Genomic DNA, 18,574 nt, shown 5'->3' with positions numbered 1-18,574 from the left:
TTTTTTCAGGAATATCTTGTTTTGTTGGGGCAAGATGGGACAGTGCGAGTTAGCACACAGTAAATCAAGGCGCGGCGTCCCATTTTACCCCCAATTTGGCACATTTCTAAAAGGTGCTTTAGAAGTTATTTTTTAATTTGACAAACACTAATCCGGGCCAATGATTCAGATTACAGGATTCAGATATTTAGCCTCAAGTCGTGACCTTTGCTTACACATGAAAAGAAAAATGGAAGATTTATTTTGATGTTTAAGGCTTACGGCCCTCAGAAGTTCCTGTTTAATGAAGAATGGTACTCTTAATTGGTTGGAAATATAAATAGACATTATATCAAAGTTCCTTTGTTGCAAAAAAGGTATAAAAGTATTTCCGAAATCACTGTCCCATTTTACCATGTGTCACATTTCAGCCCAGTCTACCCTACCTATATTGTATTCTCACCCAATGGCCCCATATTTTTTACATTTTGCTCTCACCGAATGCCAAAAATCATGCTCTCACCCAATGACCCCATATTTTTTACATTTTGCTCTCACCGAATGCCTATAATGTAGTTTCTAGTTGGTTACATGCATAAAATGGTGTTGTTGATTTTTTCAGTTCAGTTTGAGTTTGGTTTTGAGGCTGCAAAATCAGTGTTTCAAAATTAAACACTTTTCTAAAAACAATTTTGCCTTCACTTTGTCAACACGTAGAAGCTAAACATTGGTCGGTGTTCAATCAGTGCTAAACATCTGACACACAGTGTCACTCGCCCCGATATGGCAGAAATCGCCATGGTAGGTTGAATCCACCGCCACGTACGTATGGCCATTTTGTTCCGACCTGTTTAATAGTTTTGAGACGCATAATGGGCCGAAGGACATCTGACTAAGGCTACTGACAATAGCCCGGTGACTGACCTCGCTGTGTGTGAGTGAGCATGGTACGCCATGGGTCATCTGCTTTTAGACTACCTGCATACATATATTCAAGTGCAAGGAACCACATCTGGTTTCTATAGACGAAATCAATTACGGGAGATATTCATCATTTTCTACCCCGGTATCCAAAGATTTTCATCTGAATATCAAAATGACTGACATCAAAAAGAGATTCGATGAAATGTAAAGGTGTAGTAACAATTTTGGCATGGACTGTCTGGTTAGGCAAAGTACGGTAAGTTGAGCTGTATCTCTGCTGTAAAATTTATTAGCCAGGCGATGTCGGTGTGTGACATCCATAAAATCATAACGTTGCCTTCACTTTCTAATCACTGTTTTTGCAGTATAAAAAACTGGATGAAATTTTGGTTTATCATTGATATAGTGAAAGCAAAAGTGAGTAAAAAATATTATTACGGCGGGGTAGAAGTGGCCGGCTGAAAAGTTTATTTTGTATTAAATTCCATGGACTTTTCAGTGCAGTGGAAAGTCTTTTTGGTGGTCTGCACCCAATAGTAACGTATGCGTTTATGCGCCATCTTACTTTTAAATACAAATTGTATAGCATGAAAAATATTATCAAAGGATGGCGCTATACAGCGTGCATTCGGATTAAGTTTCTATTATTTTAATGAACAAGATAATAATGTTAAGATTAAACTAGAGAAGTAGGCCTACAGTAGTAAGAATTTTTTTTTTCGATCTTTTGCTATCTCATGATAACCACACAAATCAACAACATTTTACGTATATATGATGTTTTATACAGAGAAAATGAATTGGTCAATTGACAAATAAAAATACACATTGGTTTATTGAAACACCAGTCACATCATGTTTATAATCTTGATAAAGTTTTATTTGTCAGTTTCAATTTCCATGACAAATATTTTTTGTCTTTCAGAAGTGGTCTAATTTGACAAACTTTTGAAAAGATTCCCCAAAATATTATTTTGTTCTACCATACAATTGCTATATACTGGAAATGTAAAATACATTTATCATGCAACATAATTAAAAGGGCATTTCGTGATCCACAGCATCATCCCCCACTTTTCTCAAAAAAAGTTGAGATTTTTATATCACTTGAAACCTCTGGCTACATAATGTTCATGTACAAAAAATTCTTGCAAATTAAGGGATCCAAAATGAGCGTTTTATTGCGTTTCGACAGTATTTTTTGTGGGACATGAGAGCACCTCAGACCTATCGAATTGCATTCTGAATACGAAGCATCATGTCTTTCTGATATCAAATAATTTTAATTTTTTGAAAATCACAATATAATACAAATTTTATGACAAATTATAAAAATTTGATATTTTTCAATTTTTTGATATATAACAGTCTTCGAAGTAAATTATATAAATCTAATGATATATTCTTAAAGTGTATGTATATAGTAGCACGGAGGAAAAGCCGACGGTCAATTGAACATTTTGACCTTTCATATTGAAGATATGGATTTTTTTCCAAAAGACCTAATTTTTTTTGGTGTTTTGGGAAAAAAATCCATATCTTCAATACGAAAGGTCAAAATTTTCAATTGATCGTCGGCTTTTCATCCCACCTACATACACTTTAAGTATAAATCATCAGATTTATAAAGTTTACTTCAAGTACTGTTAAATATCAAAAATATCAATTTTTAATGATTTGCCATAAAATGTGTATTAAATTGCGAATTTCAAAAATCAAAATTATTTGATATCAGAATGACATTCTTCGTATTCAGAATGCAATTCGATATGTCTGATGTGCTCTAATGTCCCAAAATAAATACTGTCCAAACGTTCATACCCCAGCCCTTAATACGTTTAGCAAAGATATCGTGAAATTTGAATTTCGTTCTGGTGTACCAGAACGAAATTACAACACATTGTCTATGGAGCAGTGTAATACCACATACACATAATAATGCATAACTCGCAAACGCAAAATCGGAATCAACTGAAATTTTGGGAATAAGCGTTTTTCGTGGATATCTACTGAAACATGTCATAACAAGAATTTGTCTTTAAAAAAGACAAGTTCACGGATCAGGTGTATAATACATGTACTTTGAGCTACTTTGGTCTAACATTTAATATTCATATCTAACCTACTCTGCACTTATTCGACAACTTATAAGTGATATGAGGCTTAAGGGGTTGTTTGGAATGACAGGTGGTGAGTCAGGGGTCAAAAACAAAATTTTTACCTTTTTGACCTCAGCACATGTGTATGTATGATCTGCCATACAAAAATTTAAAAAACAATACCTCAAAGTATCATTTTTTAATGTTTTTTGTCATAATCACGCTTTTCTACAAATTTCATCTAGCTTCATCTGTTTGTACCGGGGCGTGTCTGTTGCCAGGTAGGCCTACATGACAGCATAGACACACGTTACAACCTTGAATAATAATACAGAATTGTGACGTTATATTCTTCTTAACCTATCTTAGAACTGCCTATTATTTCAATTGTTATACTGTTCTGGTTGGTTTATTGCATATACTGTATAGAAATTATGCAATATGACGTCGAGCATGACAGAGTCATCTTCATTCAAATAAAATTCAGGTACCCGTAAGGTACCACGGAGCAATTCGCACGATAATACAATAAAACAGATGAAAGGTATGAATGGTTGTGGAATCGAATTGCAGACCTGTCCCTCTGTCACCTTAGAACTGCATCTCGTAGGCAATGGTAGGTAATAAACCAACCGGAACGGGATAACAATTGAAATAACAGCATGTCTTGGTCTCAATTCAAGATGTGCAATTTGGACACACATGGGTGACCGGACAGCGTTAATCTGCATTTTTGGGAAATCATTTATTGGGGAGTTGTGAGTTAGTTTGCAGAGTTTTGCACGTTTTTAGACGTAACATGATGATGCATGTATGGGTGGGGGCTTGTGTTAGGATGTGGTTTATGTATGATGTAGGCTTTGTGTGATAGCACCTGTGCGAAGTTGAGGACTTATTTCATTTATTATTAATTTTCTAATAGACAGACACGTATAGCAGAAACAGTTTCACCTTAATTTACTGGTCTTCCACATGATAGTTATTTATAACAGGAATGTACAACATTTAACACCATAATGTGAAATTCTTGTCAAATTTGAATCTTGAAAGATGATGAAATAATATACGTAATAACATTTAAAGACGAAATGATGAGGTAAATGAAATAAATAATTAATTTAATTAATTAATTAATTAATTAATTAATTAATTAATTAATTAATTAATTAATTAATTAATAATTAATAAATAAATAAATAAATAAATAAATAAATAAATAAATAAATAAATAAATAAATAAAAATTCATCCGTTATCCTCTATAAAAACAGCAACTTTATTTGAGTCAATAAGGTGCCATGGGGCACGTGTAAAATTCACAAATATGTAAAAAAAAAGGTTTGGGAAATATCAACGTTAAAATTTCACGTTGAAACGTCGTCACTTTATGCCTTCCAAATAATGTACATTTTCCTGCTTTTTGCCCTTAACTGGTGGCATTATTTTCATAAAGTCATTGAGGTTAAATGTTTCAGTTAATTAAACATTCATGCAATATGAAGGTCTTTCTTTTTGTGCACAATTAGGATAAAACTTAATTAATATTCAAGACAGTGGTAAGTTATGGGTTACACGCCGATATTCTTGAGGTCATTAGTCCAAAACCCAGTAATTTTGTTCTATACCCTAAACTTCACTAACTTATAACCTAAGCTTTAATCCTAAACCTAAACCTAGCCCTATAACCCCAAACCTTAACCCATGACTCTCTGAATCCTAACTCTCACTTCTAACTCCTCACCACGCAACCCTTAATACACACACACACACCCCCCCTCCCCACACCTCACATACCGCGTAGCACCCACATCCACACACCCACACGCCATCGACCATGTCGACTTCAAACATATCCCCATATCCCAAAGACCTCACTCCGCTCTAACTCCTATTCTACCATATAATAACTCGTCATTAAAAAACTCAAACAAAATTTACATGCTGCTGGAATATGATTTTTAGCTGTTGTTTTGTTGCTCCTCGTACTCGTTGGCTGATTTATACTTCAAGTGACAGAAGTCGTGAATTATGGAGGGTTTCATTGAACTTCTACCAGCAAAATATGGAATAATACTAACACAAGACACCAATCGAGATGATGATACCAGCCATAATGGAAGGCTTGTATTTGACTAGTCCGAATAATCAGACCCAGAACAAAATATTAATTTCTGACATGATCGTGTACTGGGTCTGAACTGTTGCCATATGAAATCTTGATGGCAAATTGGACAATAGAAGCACATGGTTCTACGTGACAGCTTTTAATCCCTATTCAGGTTACGTGAATCACGCTATTGTGGACCATCCTTCTGATACTTGAGTGTTTGGACAAGCGGAACGGTTTTTTGTCTACCTCTCTGTTTGTAAACAAACCAGGAGGTCGAAATCGTCCTCCTCGCCGAATACGAAAGTCAGCGTAATAGTACGGCACTGGTATTTGACCTTCTTATGAATCCAATTTCGTGGCGAGAAGTTATCAAGGTAATGTATATTTCAAGAAATTTGGGTTCAAAAATTCCGTATCAGCTCGTATCATCAATTCCGTAAATATGGCGTATAGAGGCACAACTTGACAATAAACTGAACTATTTAAACGTAAAGGACGCACTGGATACACATAAATTTGTGTTTCCTTGCTGGCGGAATAGTTGTAAAACTCTTTTTTTTTTTTTTATTTGCACAATTTATGAATTATGATTGGCAAAATAGCGAAAGGAAATCGACTTTTCCAACCATGTAAAACTACACTGGGTCGTTGACATGGTCGACATACATTAAGGCATATGCATGTTCCTAAAGTAGGAGGTAAGTACTATAATTAATTGTTTAAAGTACTCAACATACCAGCAAAAAGTCATAGGGTCATCAGAGTACAGGGACTTTGTGAAATACTGGGTACAAAAAAAAAGTGCGTGAGCCGATATGCAACATCAAATATAAAAGCCGATTTACATAATTTCCCATGACCTTACAGAAGTGATCATGCTCAAATATAAAACTATAGAGTTTGGTCCTTGATATGCACCATCAATTGTGTACTTCTGATCAATATTGCTAGGCAAACAATCACAGCAAACATGCCAAAATCCTCCCATTTCTCCTCCATTTACAAACAAATAAACCCATCCCTTAATAATGATACCTGCGTCTTGACTCTGGAAAACAATATTTTTTAAAAACCTCATTTTGCATTTAGTTTTTTAAGCCCCCTCGGGAGCCACCTAGAGGATCTCATTTTGCATTTAGGTTTTTATTGCGTTGCAAAGTAGCAAAACTTTCTTTATATAGGGCCCAATTTGTGCCTGAAAAGGGCTATCCCCTCTTACAACCTATCAACAGGTCTGATTTCTATAATGAGGTGTCACCGGGTTTGCAAGAGATAATAATACCAAATCTAAACACCATGAAATTCACCACATCACGACCAAGCTCACATTGGGCGCCCCATTCCTTTTTTAAAGGAATTTTTATGGCAGGGTCATGGTCCAGCTTTTATGAACACCAATATTATACAGGTTTATACACATGGGTTATTACAAGAGTCAATAAACATTCAATTAACTATAGATAATGGACTTAGTTTTGTGCAATGTATTATATTGAACTTTTTCTGAAGTAAATCGCCTGCTGCATAGTTTTCTAATTACAGATGATAGGTACCTGCAGGTAATATGGGACCATTAAGGACGTTTAGCTTATTTGCATAAAAACTAAAGAAGATATGCCCACAAGAGATTGTTATGATGAACAACCTGTCCTTTAAGATTAATAAAACAGGCAATGTTACCTTGTTTTTATGTTTGTTTGGACGCTATGACGTCAAAATGACGTCATCGTCAAGTGTCCATATTACCTGCATGTGCAGGTAATATGGGACACTGTGTTATCTCTATGGTGAAAATCAAAAAGTTCAGAAAATCACTCTTTTGTTCTAAAAACATTTTTGTTACATGATTTTGAATGTTAAATGCAAATTACTACAAGAAAATTCAATTTTCTAAATAGTTTTGCTTTTCGCATTGACAATGCACACAATTTCCTATGTGTCCCATATTACCTGCACCCATTCAGTTGAAAATCAGAGAAAATAATCATTTATAAAAGGAAAGTGCCACTTGTCAGTGGAATTTTACCTGCTGATAAGCTTAACCCATCACCTAAAGATCATAAAAAATGAAAAATGCCCCCTCAGTACCAGAGTTTTTGGATACACAATCATAAAATGTGACGTCATTGATTTTATATCAGGCCAAAAAAACGACATAATTTTTTGGGCAATTTCACTCTTTTGGGCATTGATTTACAAGAGTTTGATACACAGACTCCAAAACTGCATTTCTAGAAGCACAATTGATGTCTCTAAACACTTAATAAATCAACTTAAAGTGTTTACCTTCTCTAAGCTACTTTTTGTTAAAATGAAAACAGGTGTCCCATATTACCTGCTGTCCCATATTACCTGCACCTACCCCTATGTTTACTTTGTGATTAGGCCTGACCATGAAATGGTAGTTTTGATTAACCAATCAGTTATGTGTATTGTCAGCATGTGATGGCTATAAGCCAATTGAATAAAAAAAGGCTAAAAAATTCCTCCACTTAACAGACTCTTTCCCGGCTTTAAGGCTAATTAGTAAGTTGTCTATGTGGGGCAAGATTAGATAAAGGCATACAAACTAGGGTATGAGATATTAGGAATTATTTCCTAGCCTCTTAACCACACTGGTGGGCTATATAGCTATTCATGAGTCGACACAGGATATGTAAGAGATAAACTGTGCATATGAGATGTGGGTGCAAGTGGCATCATTTCACTGCCGTGAAAAAAGAGGATGCTAGGATCACGAAATACTCGTCATGTAGGCCCCATGCAGTGGCGTAACTAGGGGGGGGGGGGGGCAACATGCCCCGGGCGCTACCGTTAGGGGGGCGCCAAATTGACCAATTCAGCCAGGGCCAGCATCGATTCTGCGCCCCTCCAAGTGATGAAAGTCAAAATTTTCGCGCGCTTCGCGCGCATTTCAACACAAAATCAATTGAAAGAACATTTTAAGACCGATATTCAACTTCTAGTAACCAAAATTAATTAGTGGTAGGCCTTATTTGTCCAAAATTTCTCGCGCTCCGCGCGCAATTCTTTCAAGAATTAACTGAAATTCTGGGGGAGGGTAGGGGCGCCAATTTTGTTTATTGCCCCGGGCGCTACCGACCCTAGTTACGCCACTGGCCCCATGGTATAAAAGGACTTGCATAATACGAGGAACAATCAAGAAATTCGTAGAAAAAGATCGAGAATTAATTTATAGACCTATATAACTAAATTCCAATAATAATAATAGTATCAGTATAAAATGAAATATTTCAACAATACAGTTAAAGTTATCAAGACTTCTGAATTAGACCAGCAAATATATCAATGGGCAGAGGAAATATGATGGTAGAATTCTCTCTTCCGAAATAGCACGGAGTGTTTGGAGATATCTGAGTTGCAAAGCTGATGGTGATTCGGACATGATATCGGCAGCTTCCTTGAGAGCACGAGACGCGTTCTGTTCTCCTTCTGCGGAGATGACCTGTAAGATTAATATAACACATGTAAAAACAGATTAAACCGGCCTCGACCAATAAGAAGACGAGGTGGTTGGAAGTTTTCGTTGAACATAATCGATATAACTGCAGCGGTGTGTGCGCAGGATTGATGTATAGATCAATATTGGTTTCACAATTTTTAAAACTCCCAGGGTCTATGGGGCCAAGAAGTCTCCAAAACCTCATGGATTTTAGTTTTTTTTAACCTTAAATCATGTGGCCGTTTTTAGGGGTAAAGTGGTAAAGCTTATGCTCTAAGTTTAATGCATTGTTTCATCTTAATGATCTTATCAGAAAACTGACATGAACACTGACTACTCTAGTTCCCCGAATGAACATTACCCCCGACTGATCATTACCCCCGACTGATAGGTTAAGGGATGGGGTATGAACGTTTGGACAGTATTTATTGTGGGACATTAGAGCACATCAGACCAGTAGCGTAGCCAGCGGTGGGGCAGGTGGGGCAGAGTGCCCCCTGACAAAAAAATGAAAGAAAAAAGTGCCACTATGACAAAAAAATGAGAACATCAGGAAGGCAAAGGAAAAGAAAAGGGCAAGGAGCCCAGTCTAGCAAAATTCAGGGCCAAAATAGTGTAAAATACAAAAAATGTCCGCGCGTCAGCCGGATAATGGGCGAAAATAGTGTAAAATACCATTTTTCGCGCTGTGCGCGCACATCATCCCAATAAAGCTTTTTTCGTCTGTGCCCCGAAATTTTATTTTGCCCCCCCCCCGACCAAGAAAGCTGGCTACGCCCCTGCATCAGACATATCGAATTGCATTCTGAATACGAAGAATGTCCTTCTGATATCAAATAATTTTGATTTTTTGAAATTCGCAATGTAATACACATTTTATGGCAAATCATTAAAAATTGATATTTTTTATATTTAACAGTACTCGAAGTAAACTTTATAAATCTGATGATTTATACTTAAAGTGTATGTAGGTGGGATGAAAAGCCGACGATCAATTGAAAAATTTTGACCTTACGTATTGAAGATATGGATTTTTTCCCCAAAACACACAAAAAATAGGTCTTTTGGGAAAAAAAATCCATATCTTCAATATGAAAGGTCAAAATTTTCAATTGATCGTCGGCTTTTCCTCCCAGCTACATACACTTTAAGAATATATCATTCGATTTACAAAATTTACTTCGAGGACTGTTATATATCAAAAATGTGACATGATCAAGGGAAATGAGCCGGATGTCGCTAATATTGATTTTGAGATATTGGCAAAGAAAGTGTTAAAATTCTTTTGTTTTATATTGTTTTCAGCGATTGATAAATTGACATAACTTCACAAAGAAAAGTCATATCAACATGGGGTTTTCAGTTTCTGAAAGCTCTAAATGTCCTCTTTAGAAACATGTGTAAAACTCATTTTCGACCAGGGCCGACATGTGACTCATTCCCCTTGATCATGTCACAAATGTGAAAAATATCAAATTTTGATAATTTGTCATAAAGTTTGTATTATATCGTCATTTCAAAAAATGAAAATTATTTGATATCAGAAAGACATTCTTCGTATTCAGAATGCAATTCGATATGTTTGATGTGCTCTCATGTCCCACAAAAAATACTGTCGAAATGCTCAAAACGCTCATTCCAGATCCCTTAAACTGGGCTGTGCCCCTATAGCTGCATGCGCACGCCACCGATTAACCGCATTTTAAAACTTTTACCAATACCGACAGAAACCAAATTTTCGCTCAAATCGAAAAATCGATATGGAGAAAACAAATTGGTATCGGAACAACTGTCCGAATTTCAATCATCATCATCGCGACCCTTAACTTCCCCTCCATGACCATGATGACTTGTGATCTTGAGGTACATTCTCCGATAAAGTGTTCAACTTTCAAAATGCCAAATCTGTGTCGCCCGTAGTCTTAAGTCGTAGACTAGTCGTATTCAGACTTGTTTCGTCAGAAAGAAATGACTTTTATTAATATAACTTTTCATGTCGCCAGCCAAGGAGCGTTCCGTATAATGTGTCCCTGCTCGTTAAACATGCGCGTATAAAAAGGAACATCGGCTGACGACGAGGAAGTTCCTCGAAAGAGCTCCCGGTAAGCGAAAATAAACAAGTAGTGTTGAAGTTTAATTTAATTTACTTTCATCACAACACAGGTTATTAAAGTTTTCCAACAGGTCTTTGAGTCTATGTCGCCAATATAGTTAACAGATACGTTACCATATTTCTTATGGATAACAAACTGTGAAAATAATTGGCTAGATGAATGTTATCATATATATGTGATGTATCAAGCAGACTCTATATTATATATGTGGTACATAAAACAATGGTTTAAAAGGGGAAAAAATCAGGTCTAATAATGGCAAAAAGTCCTGAGGTTACGTTCATGTCGTCACAGATACGTTACCTAAATTCTACTCCCCTCGGAAAAAAACGCTGTGATAAATGAAGCCAAATACCATACCAGACTTTAGTACATTGAGTGATGACTGATCAAGTATGGGTATTAAGTCGGTTATTTTTTACACTTGCACGATTAAGACAAAGGTGGGCCCACAGATACGTTACCCACAAGTAATATTGCTAAAAAATTAAGTATTGTTGAAAAATCACTTATGCATTATTGTTTCGTGTTCTGAAACTATTAAAGTTAACGATTCTGAATAATTGTCATGAATTCTTCGAGACCAAACTTGAACACTGGCAAATTTAAATGCGCAAAGTGGATCATGGACTCACCTTTGCTCTGGCTTCTCTGGAAGCTTCAGCTTCAGCCGCCATGGCACGCTGCAGTTGCTGTGGTAGGCTCACGTCTTTCCTGCATGGAATGAGAAGAAACACACAAAACTAGCATACCCAGCCAACACAAAACGTTTTTAAAAATGTTTCAAACAGGTACGGGTTTTGGTTTTTGTAAAAACGTTTTAATACCATTAAATGTCGGGTTATATACAGGTCATGGAACGTTTTGTATGAAAACACACTACAACAACATTGTTAAAATGTTGTCAAAATATAATTATAAAATGTTGTTTTGCAAACATTGTTTGCCAAATATTTTGGCAATAATTAGAATATTTGCACTGCAGTAACTTATATAACCCGACATTTAAACGTTTTCTGCCAACATTTTCTAACCTCCTGCAAATATAATTTGTCAAAAACGTTGTTTTTTTGTTTGCTGGGATAACTTGAGACGTCCGTCTACGTTTATACAATGGCATATGAGAAGGGGTCGTATCATAAGACACCAGAACCAAATTTGTTCGATCTTTGGACCAACCGTCGATGCTGCTTCGATGTTTGTAATCAGAATTACATAACTGGAAAATTTGGTTTGGTGAATATCATTACATGCACAGATTCATATGTAATTACAATTAACAGTAGTCAATTTATTGATTTTATAAATAATAAGGATCGACCAAGCAGCGATGGTCGACTGATCGCAAGATCGAACTTATTTGGTTTTACAAGAATAGTGAAACCAAACATAATGTTATGTACCTAATTCTCAGAGATTCGTATCAGCTTCTCTTATTAAACTTTTGTATCTCTATGATCTCTCTTTATATCTTTCCTGAATGTCTCTTATGATTGGTATATAGGCCTACTTACATTTCCACACGTTCTACTTTTACACCCCACGGATCCGTTGCATTATCTAGCGTTTCCTGCAACTCGGCGCTCAAAGAATCTCGGTGGCTTAACATTTCAGCCAATGTCTAAAAGTGTGAAAAAGAAAGAGACTTGAGCATCCACTGGATACTTTTATTTAAATGGCAAAACTCAAATAGCCTTGATTCAAGGCGTCGGGCTATTTTTCTCTCTCACCCTCTTCTTTAAAAATGTTTTAGTTACACCATGGTCTATAAAATAGCTCTACTACTGAAATATTGCGTGTTGTTTTGGCTTTTCAAACTTTGCAAGACCGCTACCGAATGTAGATGTGACCTGCACTTAATTTGCACCACAGGTACACTGAACATGTGCAGACCCAGCATATAGATTCCTCGCCTCAATCCAATACACCCACACACATCATGTAGGCCTACATATGGTTGCATACAGACATTATAGACTAGTTAACGCCTTGGCAAGTTAATGAGAAAAAATCTACTCCCTATTATGTTTATAGTCTATGAACATTTTTTGTATTCCTTCCAAATTGGAGGAGCCAGTCAGAAACTGTTGCTGTGCTAGTCACTGATTTCTGGCCACTGATTTCTGGCCATTTTGTACTGTTTCCACCATATCATCCAACCGGCATGTTTTAGCGCACTGTGGAATTGTGGGCATTTTGGACAAGTTTGATATTCATTTTCATGTATAGCCTACTTGTTGAGTGTATATGCAATTATAATCACCATATGATCATAAATCATGATCATCTATATAGGCCTATCATACCTTTGTCCCAAGAATGTTACGCAAAGTGGTTTGAGCCAACAATCTGGTGGAATCATGGTAATTGGCCACGTTGACGACGGATGCTATTGGGTTGAAGACTGAGAAGTACACAATAGCATTGACGGTAACCGTAACACTATCCTTAGACAACACCTTGAAAACAAAAAAAATGTTGTTCAAAATATCTTGCGAGAAGGCGAGACTCCATGCAAGTTCAGTAAAGTTGCATGCATATAGTGTTAAAATGTATAGGTCTATTATAATACGTTCCGGCTACCTCGTGACATCACGCTGGACAAATTCCATTCACTGAGATTAGGAGGAGAAAGTAGAGAAACTCACTGATGAGCAATTGGAATATGGCTGCTGGGTATGGACTGCTGCCTGCTGAAATGTTCATTCATTTAGTGAACTTTTAACATGATAATCACAATGCTATCTTCAGTAGATAGCAGTTATCAGTTATACACAATGATTCTGCTTGAAAAAAAAAAAAAATAACCAGCGTTCTTGATCAAACTATATCTTCAGTAGATAGCAGATATAATACACAATGATTCTGCTTGAAAAAAACCCCATCCATCGTTCTTGCTCAAACTATGCTCAAATGAAAATAATCTGAAATTGAGACACATGTATAGATCCTTTAGATTTCACACCACCAAAGAGAAATATGGTTAATGAGTGCCCTTAATATACTGCCTGTTAACGATTCAAGTTTGACTATACCCGGGAGGGAGTCTGACTAGACATCATCTATTCATACCTCTTGTGGTGGAACATCAAATGCAATGGTTCTTTGATCAACTACTATGATCGAATCGAGACAAGGCAAGATGAAGAACAAACCCGGTCCTTTGGCACCACCTGGTAAAAGTCGACCCATCCGAAATATAACTGCACGTTCGTACTCCTGGACTATCTGTAAAAGTAAAAGATAACCATTGCACGAATTGCTTTATACATTGATATCATTTTTTCAGCAAATCACTGAGGGAACATCGCCTAATTAATGTTCCTCCTTTGTATCGTTTAACGATTGAGAACTTAACCCATGAAGACAAATCAGTCAATAAAACTGGACTGATTTGTCCCCATACGCGTATGGGGGTGATATACGTAAAGATGGAAGTATTAGAGTCCGAAAGAGCAATCAGTTGGTGGAATTTAGCGATGGTTGAACCTGGGACCTCCGATTGCAGTTGCAAGTGTTTGCATTGACTATCTATGCAAGCTTATGCAGAAAGGGTGGGATAAAGGGTATATAGTACTTTAATTAGCATTGGGAAAATTTGATCCTGGGGGTTTTATCTTATATACTTCTCTTTTGTTTTAGACAATGTGGTTTTATACCATTGTTACATACAGATGAATCAAATGTATCAAGCATTATGCATTTACTATAATTATTATTACTGGAGGCCTTTTAAATGATCATTATTATACATGTAAATGTACCTTGATTGCGTAACAGAGAGAAAATGGGAAGGTAAAGATGAGAAGTATCCAGGAAAACACTATCATGACATAGACACATACACCATAAGATTCACCGTCTTCAGTGGCTTGCTGCTCTCTACTTGCTGCAATTGTCAATATTATACCAAGTCATTAAAAAAACTACTTTGACATGTTTGAGTGGCCACAATACATTTAATGTGAACGTTTGGATACTTTTGTTAGCTGCCGTTGATGATACCACACTTACTCGTGTAAAACGAAATCGGAATGATCGAGAAATTCATAATTGAATGGAATTTGATTCAAATTCAAACAAATATATACGCGGTGGCAATTTTATAACTCGCGAGTCTTATTTCATTTCCATGGCAACCGACCCGATATTTAAAAAAAATTCTCATTTTTATTCAAAACTGTCACATTTTAACTAGCTATTTCTTTGAAACTAAACATGCTAAATGAATTAAAAACTTCATATTTGGTATGGACGATGACCGGGATACTTAATATATAACATGTCTATATAATTATGCCGTTTTACAGAGTATACATTTTAGTAATATTACCAAAAGTAATTACAAAATTATATAATTTTGCATTGAACATGCTGAATCATCGGCAATTTCCATAGTTAACAAGGAAAACGGTTAATCTCATTTATCGTAGTTTACTTCTCTTTTCTCGGATTTCATTCATTCATTCATTCATTCATGTTTTGATTTATACCCATGACTTATCTTATTTATCGTAGTTTACTTCTGTTTTCTCTGATTTCTGCCCACGACTTATCTTATTTATCGTAGTTTACTTCTGTTTTCTCGGATTTCTGCCCATGACTCATCTCATTTATCGTATAGTTTACTTCTCTTTTCTCGCATCTTATCTCATTTATCGTAGCTTATACTTCTGTTTTCTCGGATCCCTAATTGAAGCCATTTGGTTTTGGCAATAAAATTTTAGTTTGAAAAAACCGAAAACTTGTATGACGGCCCACGAAGCCTTTCGTGCACAAGATGTCCCTCTTATAGGCCGCTAAATTGTGTTAAACATAAAGTGCTGGGTGTCGAAAGCAGAAGCGAAAACGGCGCCTATTTATCCACTATACGTAGCTAGGAGGGTGTCTGAGAATTCAGAAGTAAAATGAAGGTCCGAAAAACCGTCCGATTGACACAATTTGGTGCATAATTTTTACACTATTTATATCATTGCTTTAAACATGTTAAACAAAAGAAGGGCCCTAACTCAATTTGAAAAATGTTAAATGTGGTCCACTGGTCTAGTACTTCTGACACATTATAAGAATTGAGACTCGCGATTACTAACGCATGCATATGGATTGATGGTGACAAAATGTGATGAGCCCTGCATATCAGCGGGCCCCAGTAATTTCCACAGGCCTTTGGGCCAAGAATCCACCTACAAGCAATGCCTATGAATAATCACAGGCCTATATTAATTATTATACTCACGATCGACCCGACAATTAAATAAATAAATAATAAATACATTTTGGATTTATAAAGCGCCTTTCTCCAGATCTTAGAGGACTCAAAGCGCTGTAATTTCGCTGCAATGGTGAATCATCACAATCAGATCGCATCAACTAGGTTGCTGCCGAACGGCGCACACCTATCCGCATTTGGATTGTAACATCCACCAATTATCTGTGCAGCTCCCCAAATTCCATTGGGTGAAGGAAGTTTTTGATAACCAAACAACTAATCACCGATTTTTGCGATACAGGAGGAAACCGGAGATCCCGGAGAAAACCTGCGAGAGCGAGCATGGAATCGGGATAAACCAAGTGCACATGAGTCCTTGGGCCGCGCCGGGGCTTGAACCCGGGACCTCAGTGGTGCAAAGCGAGGGAATTACCGCTGCGCTAACTCGCCCTCCCATAATTACCACAGTTACCTGCAATTATATTACCTTTCTCTCCTCTTTTTCTCCCTTTCTCTTCTGTTTTTCTCTCTCCTTTTTTTTTTTCTCCTTCCCCCTTTCTCTTCTCTCCTCTCCTTTTTTCTTGGGGGGGGGGGGCCAATCCGCACCTGATTTGGCGCCCTATATATATGTGCATTATTTTTTACGGGAGGGGGGACAATGTCAAAACTTTCGTTTCGATATATAGACTTCGCTTAGGCTCAAGAACCGCAAGACCTATGTGAAAATATAAATGTGATTATTGGCTTCTTGACTTATGTATAGGCCTACCATATAAGATTAACGTATTAATAATTAAAGAGGTACAGTTCTTTAGATACATGGCTAATAATGGAAAAAATATGGCTCCTCCCACTCGCCTTAAAGCCATAATGTACATTCTTATTTTGTTGATAACTGTCACGAAAAGTTTCTGTCCATTTTTTAAGCCGAAATAACAAGGTATAAAGTGAAACCCCTGGCTATTTTGGCTGTTCAACGCGGAGTTCTATGTGACATTATGTCGGAATGGCTCTGTTTACCTGACAAACACAATATTTTGGCCGATTCAATTTAGGCTGAAGTTGGGACGTAACATTTCAATTATACCAAAAAATCAGGTTTCCAAAAAGTTAACCAATTTCATATTATAAGATCACATTCAAAATTATAAATCTCATTTTGTACTTAAATATATAAGCTGTAATAGTAATACTTTTGCCTTACCTCTTCTGTCCGTTTCTTCCATTTTCAAGTCTATTTCAGAATGTGCCACCTGATCCATATAAGTATAGGCCCTATACCTGTGCTGTCTAATTATACCAGACGGCAAATCGAGCAAGCGTCCGACAGTTGTGCGTCTTGGTGTGGTTATGTTGTATAGCAGAGAACCCGGATTTTACCTGGATTTTCCCTCGTTCGTGACGTTCCATTAAGTTGAACGTGACACGTGGCTCGTCAATGTCGAGTTATCAACAGGAAACGATGAGAACCTGTAGCTACCACATACCCTAAAAGTTTACAGTGACATTATTATCATATGCACCAATGTTACAATTTACCAATGACATCGCCTGAAGTTGGCCTGGCCAACTTTGTTTCACCTGTATCACTCATTCCGGACAAATGTTTTTGCTCTGTGATATCAAAAGCAGAAATAGAGCGAGTAATAATATTCATAATTGCCCATGTTTCAAGTAATAAAGACACATCAATGATCGATTCTGTACAATTACGACTTTTATTATAAAATACACTCATTTACAGTTAAACAAAATATTATGAGTCCGTTATATGGTATATAAATGTACCAAATAGTGGAACGAGTTTCTATTTTGCCCAACACTATGAACTTTATAATTGTATTTGTAAAACAGGAGAGGATTAAATATACATTTAGGATGAACCTACAATATACCATTTAGTGTTAGGATGAACCTACAATACCAGTTAGTGTTAGGATGAACCTACATTGCCAGTTATTTTTGATAACACACACCCCCTTGTACTAGCATATATTATTTTGTATTATCATATCAGTTTAGTTTTTTCACTTTTTGAATCCACCAACCAAAATCTTGCATATTAAATTCGACAGAAAAAACGTGTATTCCACTATAAATGATACGAACATGAAAGACAAAACAATAAAGGTATATCACATCTTTGGTACAACACCAGAGGATGATTTAAGCACTTCCCAGCAAGTCTTGCGGTTAGCACAGCTGTGTGAGTGAACATGACACCACTGCCCGCCCACTGCATACACAAGTGCATGGTGAAATTTGAATTTTGACAGATATATTTACAATAAAAACTCCTTCAAAAGGTTGGTCGATTTCACATTTTATGTTATCTACAGAAGGTGTGAATTATCCTTCATGCATACATCACTTTAGATCTGAAATCGACCAAGTAATAATGACACACGGGCAATTCTAAAACAACATCTTTTGCACAGAGTTCAATGGGATTTGAAAAGTAAAGTGGCAGTTGAAACTCTAGTGATAACACTTTTACAGTGCATGATGGGGCTTCCTTAAATCATCCTCTGGTACAACACGTTAACATGTACAATAAACCATCCGCATTTTTAACCAATTATGTTTTCCATATTGCCTTACATTTTGGCTAAACTGCAAAAGAACTGTTACGTAGTAATTAAACATTGGTCATCTCGTGATGAGGCACTATACCAAG

General features: G+C 36.5%; 1 protein-coding gene across 1 annotated transcript; it reads right to left on the bottom strand.

Annotated features, from left to right (window-relative positions):
* Nucleotides 1-7,879: 7,879 nt before the first annotated feature.
* LOC140152635 (mechanosensory protein 2-like) lies at nucleotides 7,880-17,255 on the bottom strand. Its single transcript, XM_072175059.1, is given in 8 exon segments — nucleotides 7,880-8,451; nucleotides 8,454-8,577; nucleotides 11,324-11,402; nucleotides 12,203-12,309; nucleotides 12,995-13,147; nucleotides 13,761-13,916; nucleotides 14,453-14,577; nucleotides 17,102-17,255. Coding segments are annotated over 8 exon segments (867 nt in total). The 5' UTR covers nucleotides 17,160-17,255; the 3' UTR covers nucleotides 7,880-8,386.
* Between the last annotated feature and the right edge of the window lie 1,319 nt (nucleotides 17,256-18,574).

The sequence above is a fragment of the Amphiura filiformis genome, chromosome 5 (assembly GCF_039555335.1).
Source record: "Amphiura filiformis chromosome 5, Afil_fr2py, whole genome shotgun sequence".
Taxonomy (NCBI): Eukaryota; Metazoa; Echinodermata; class Ophiuroidea; order Amphilepidida; family Amphiuridae; genus Amphiura; species Amphiura filiformis.
This window is presented reverse-complemented; position numbering and strand designations above follow the sequence as displayed.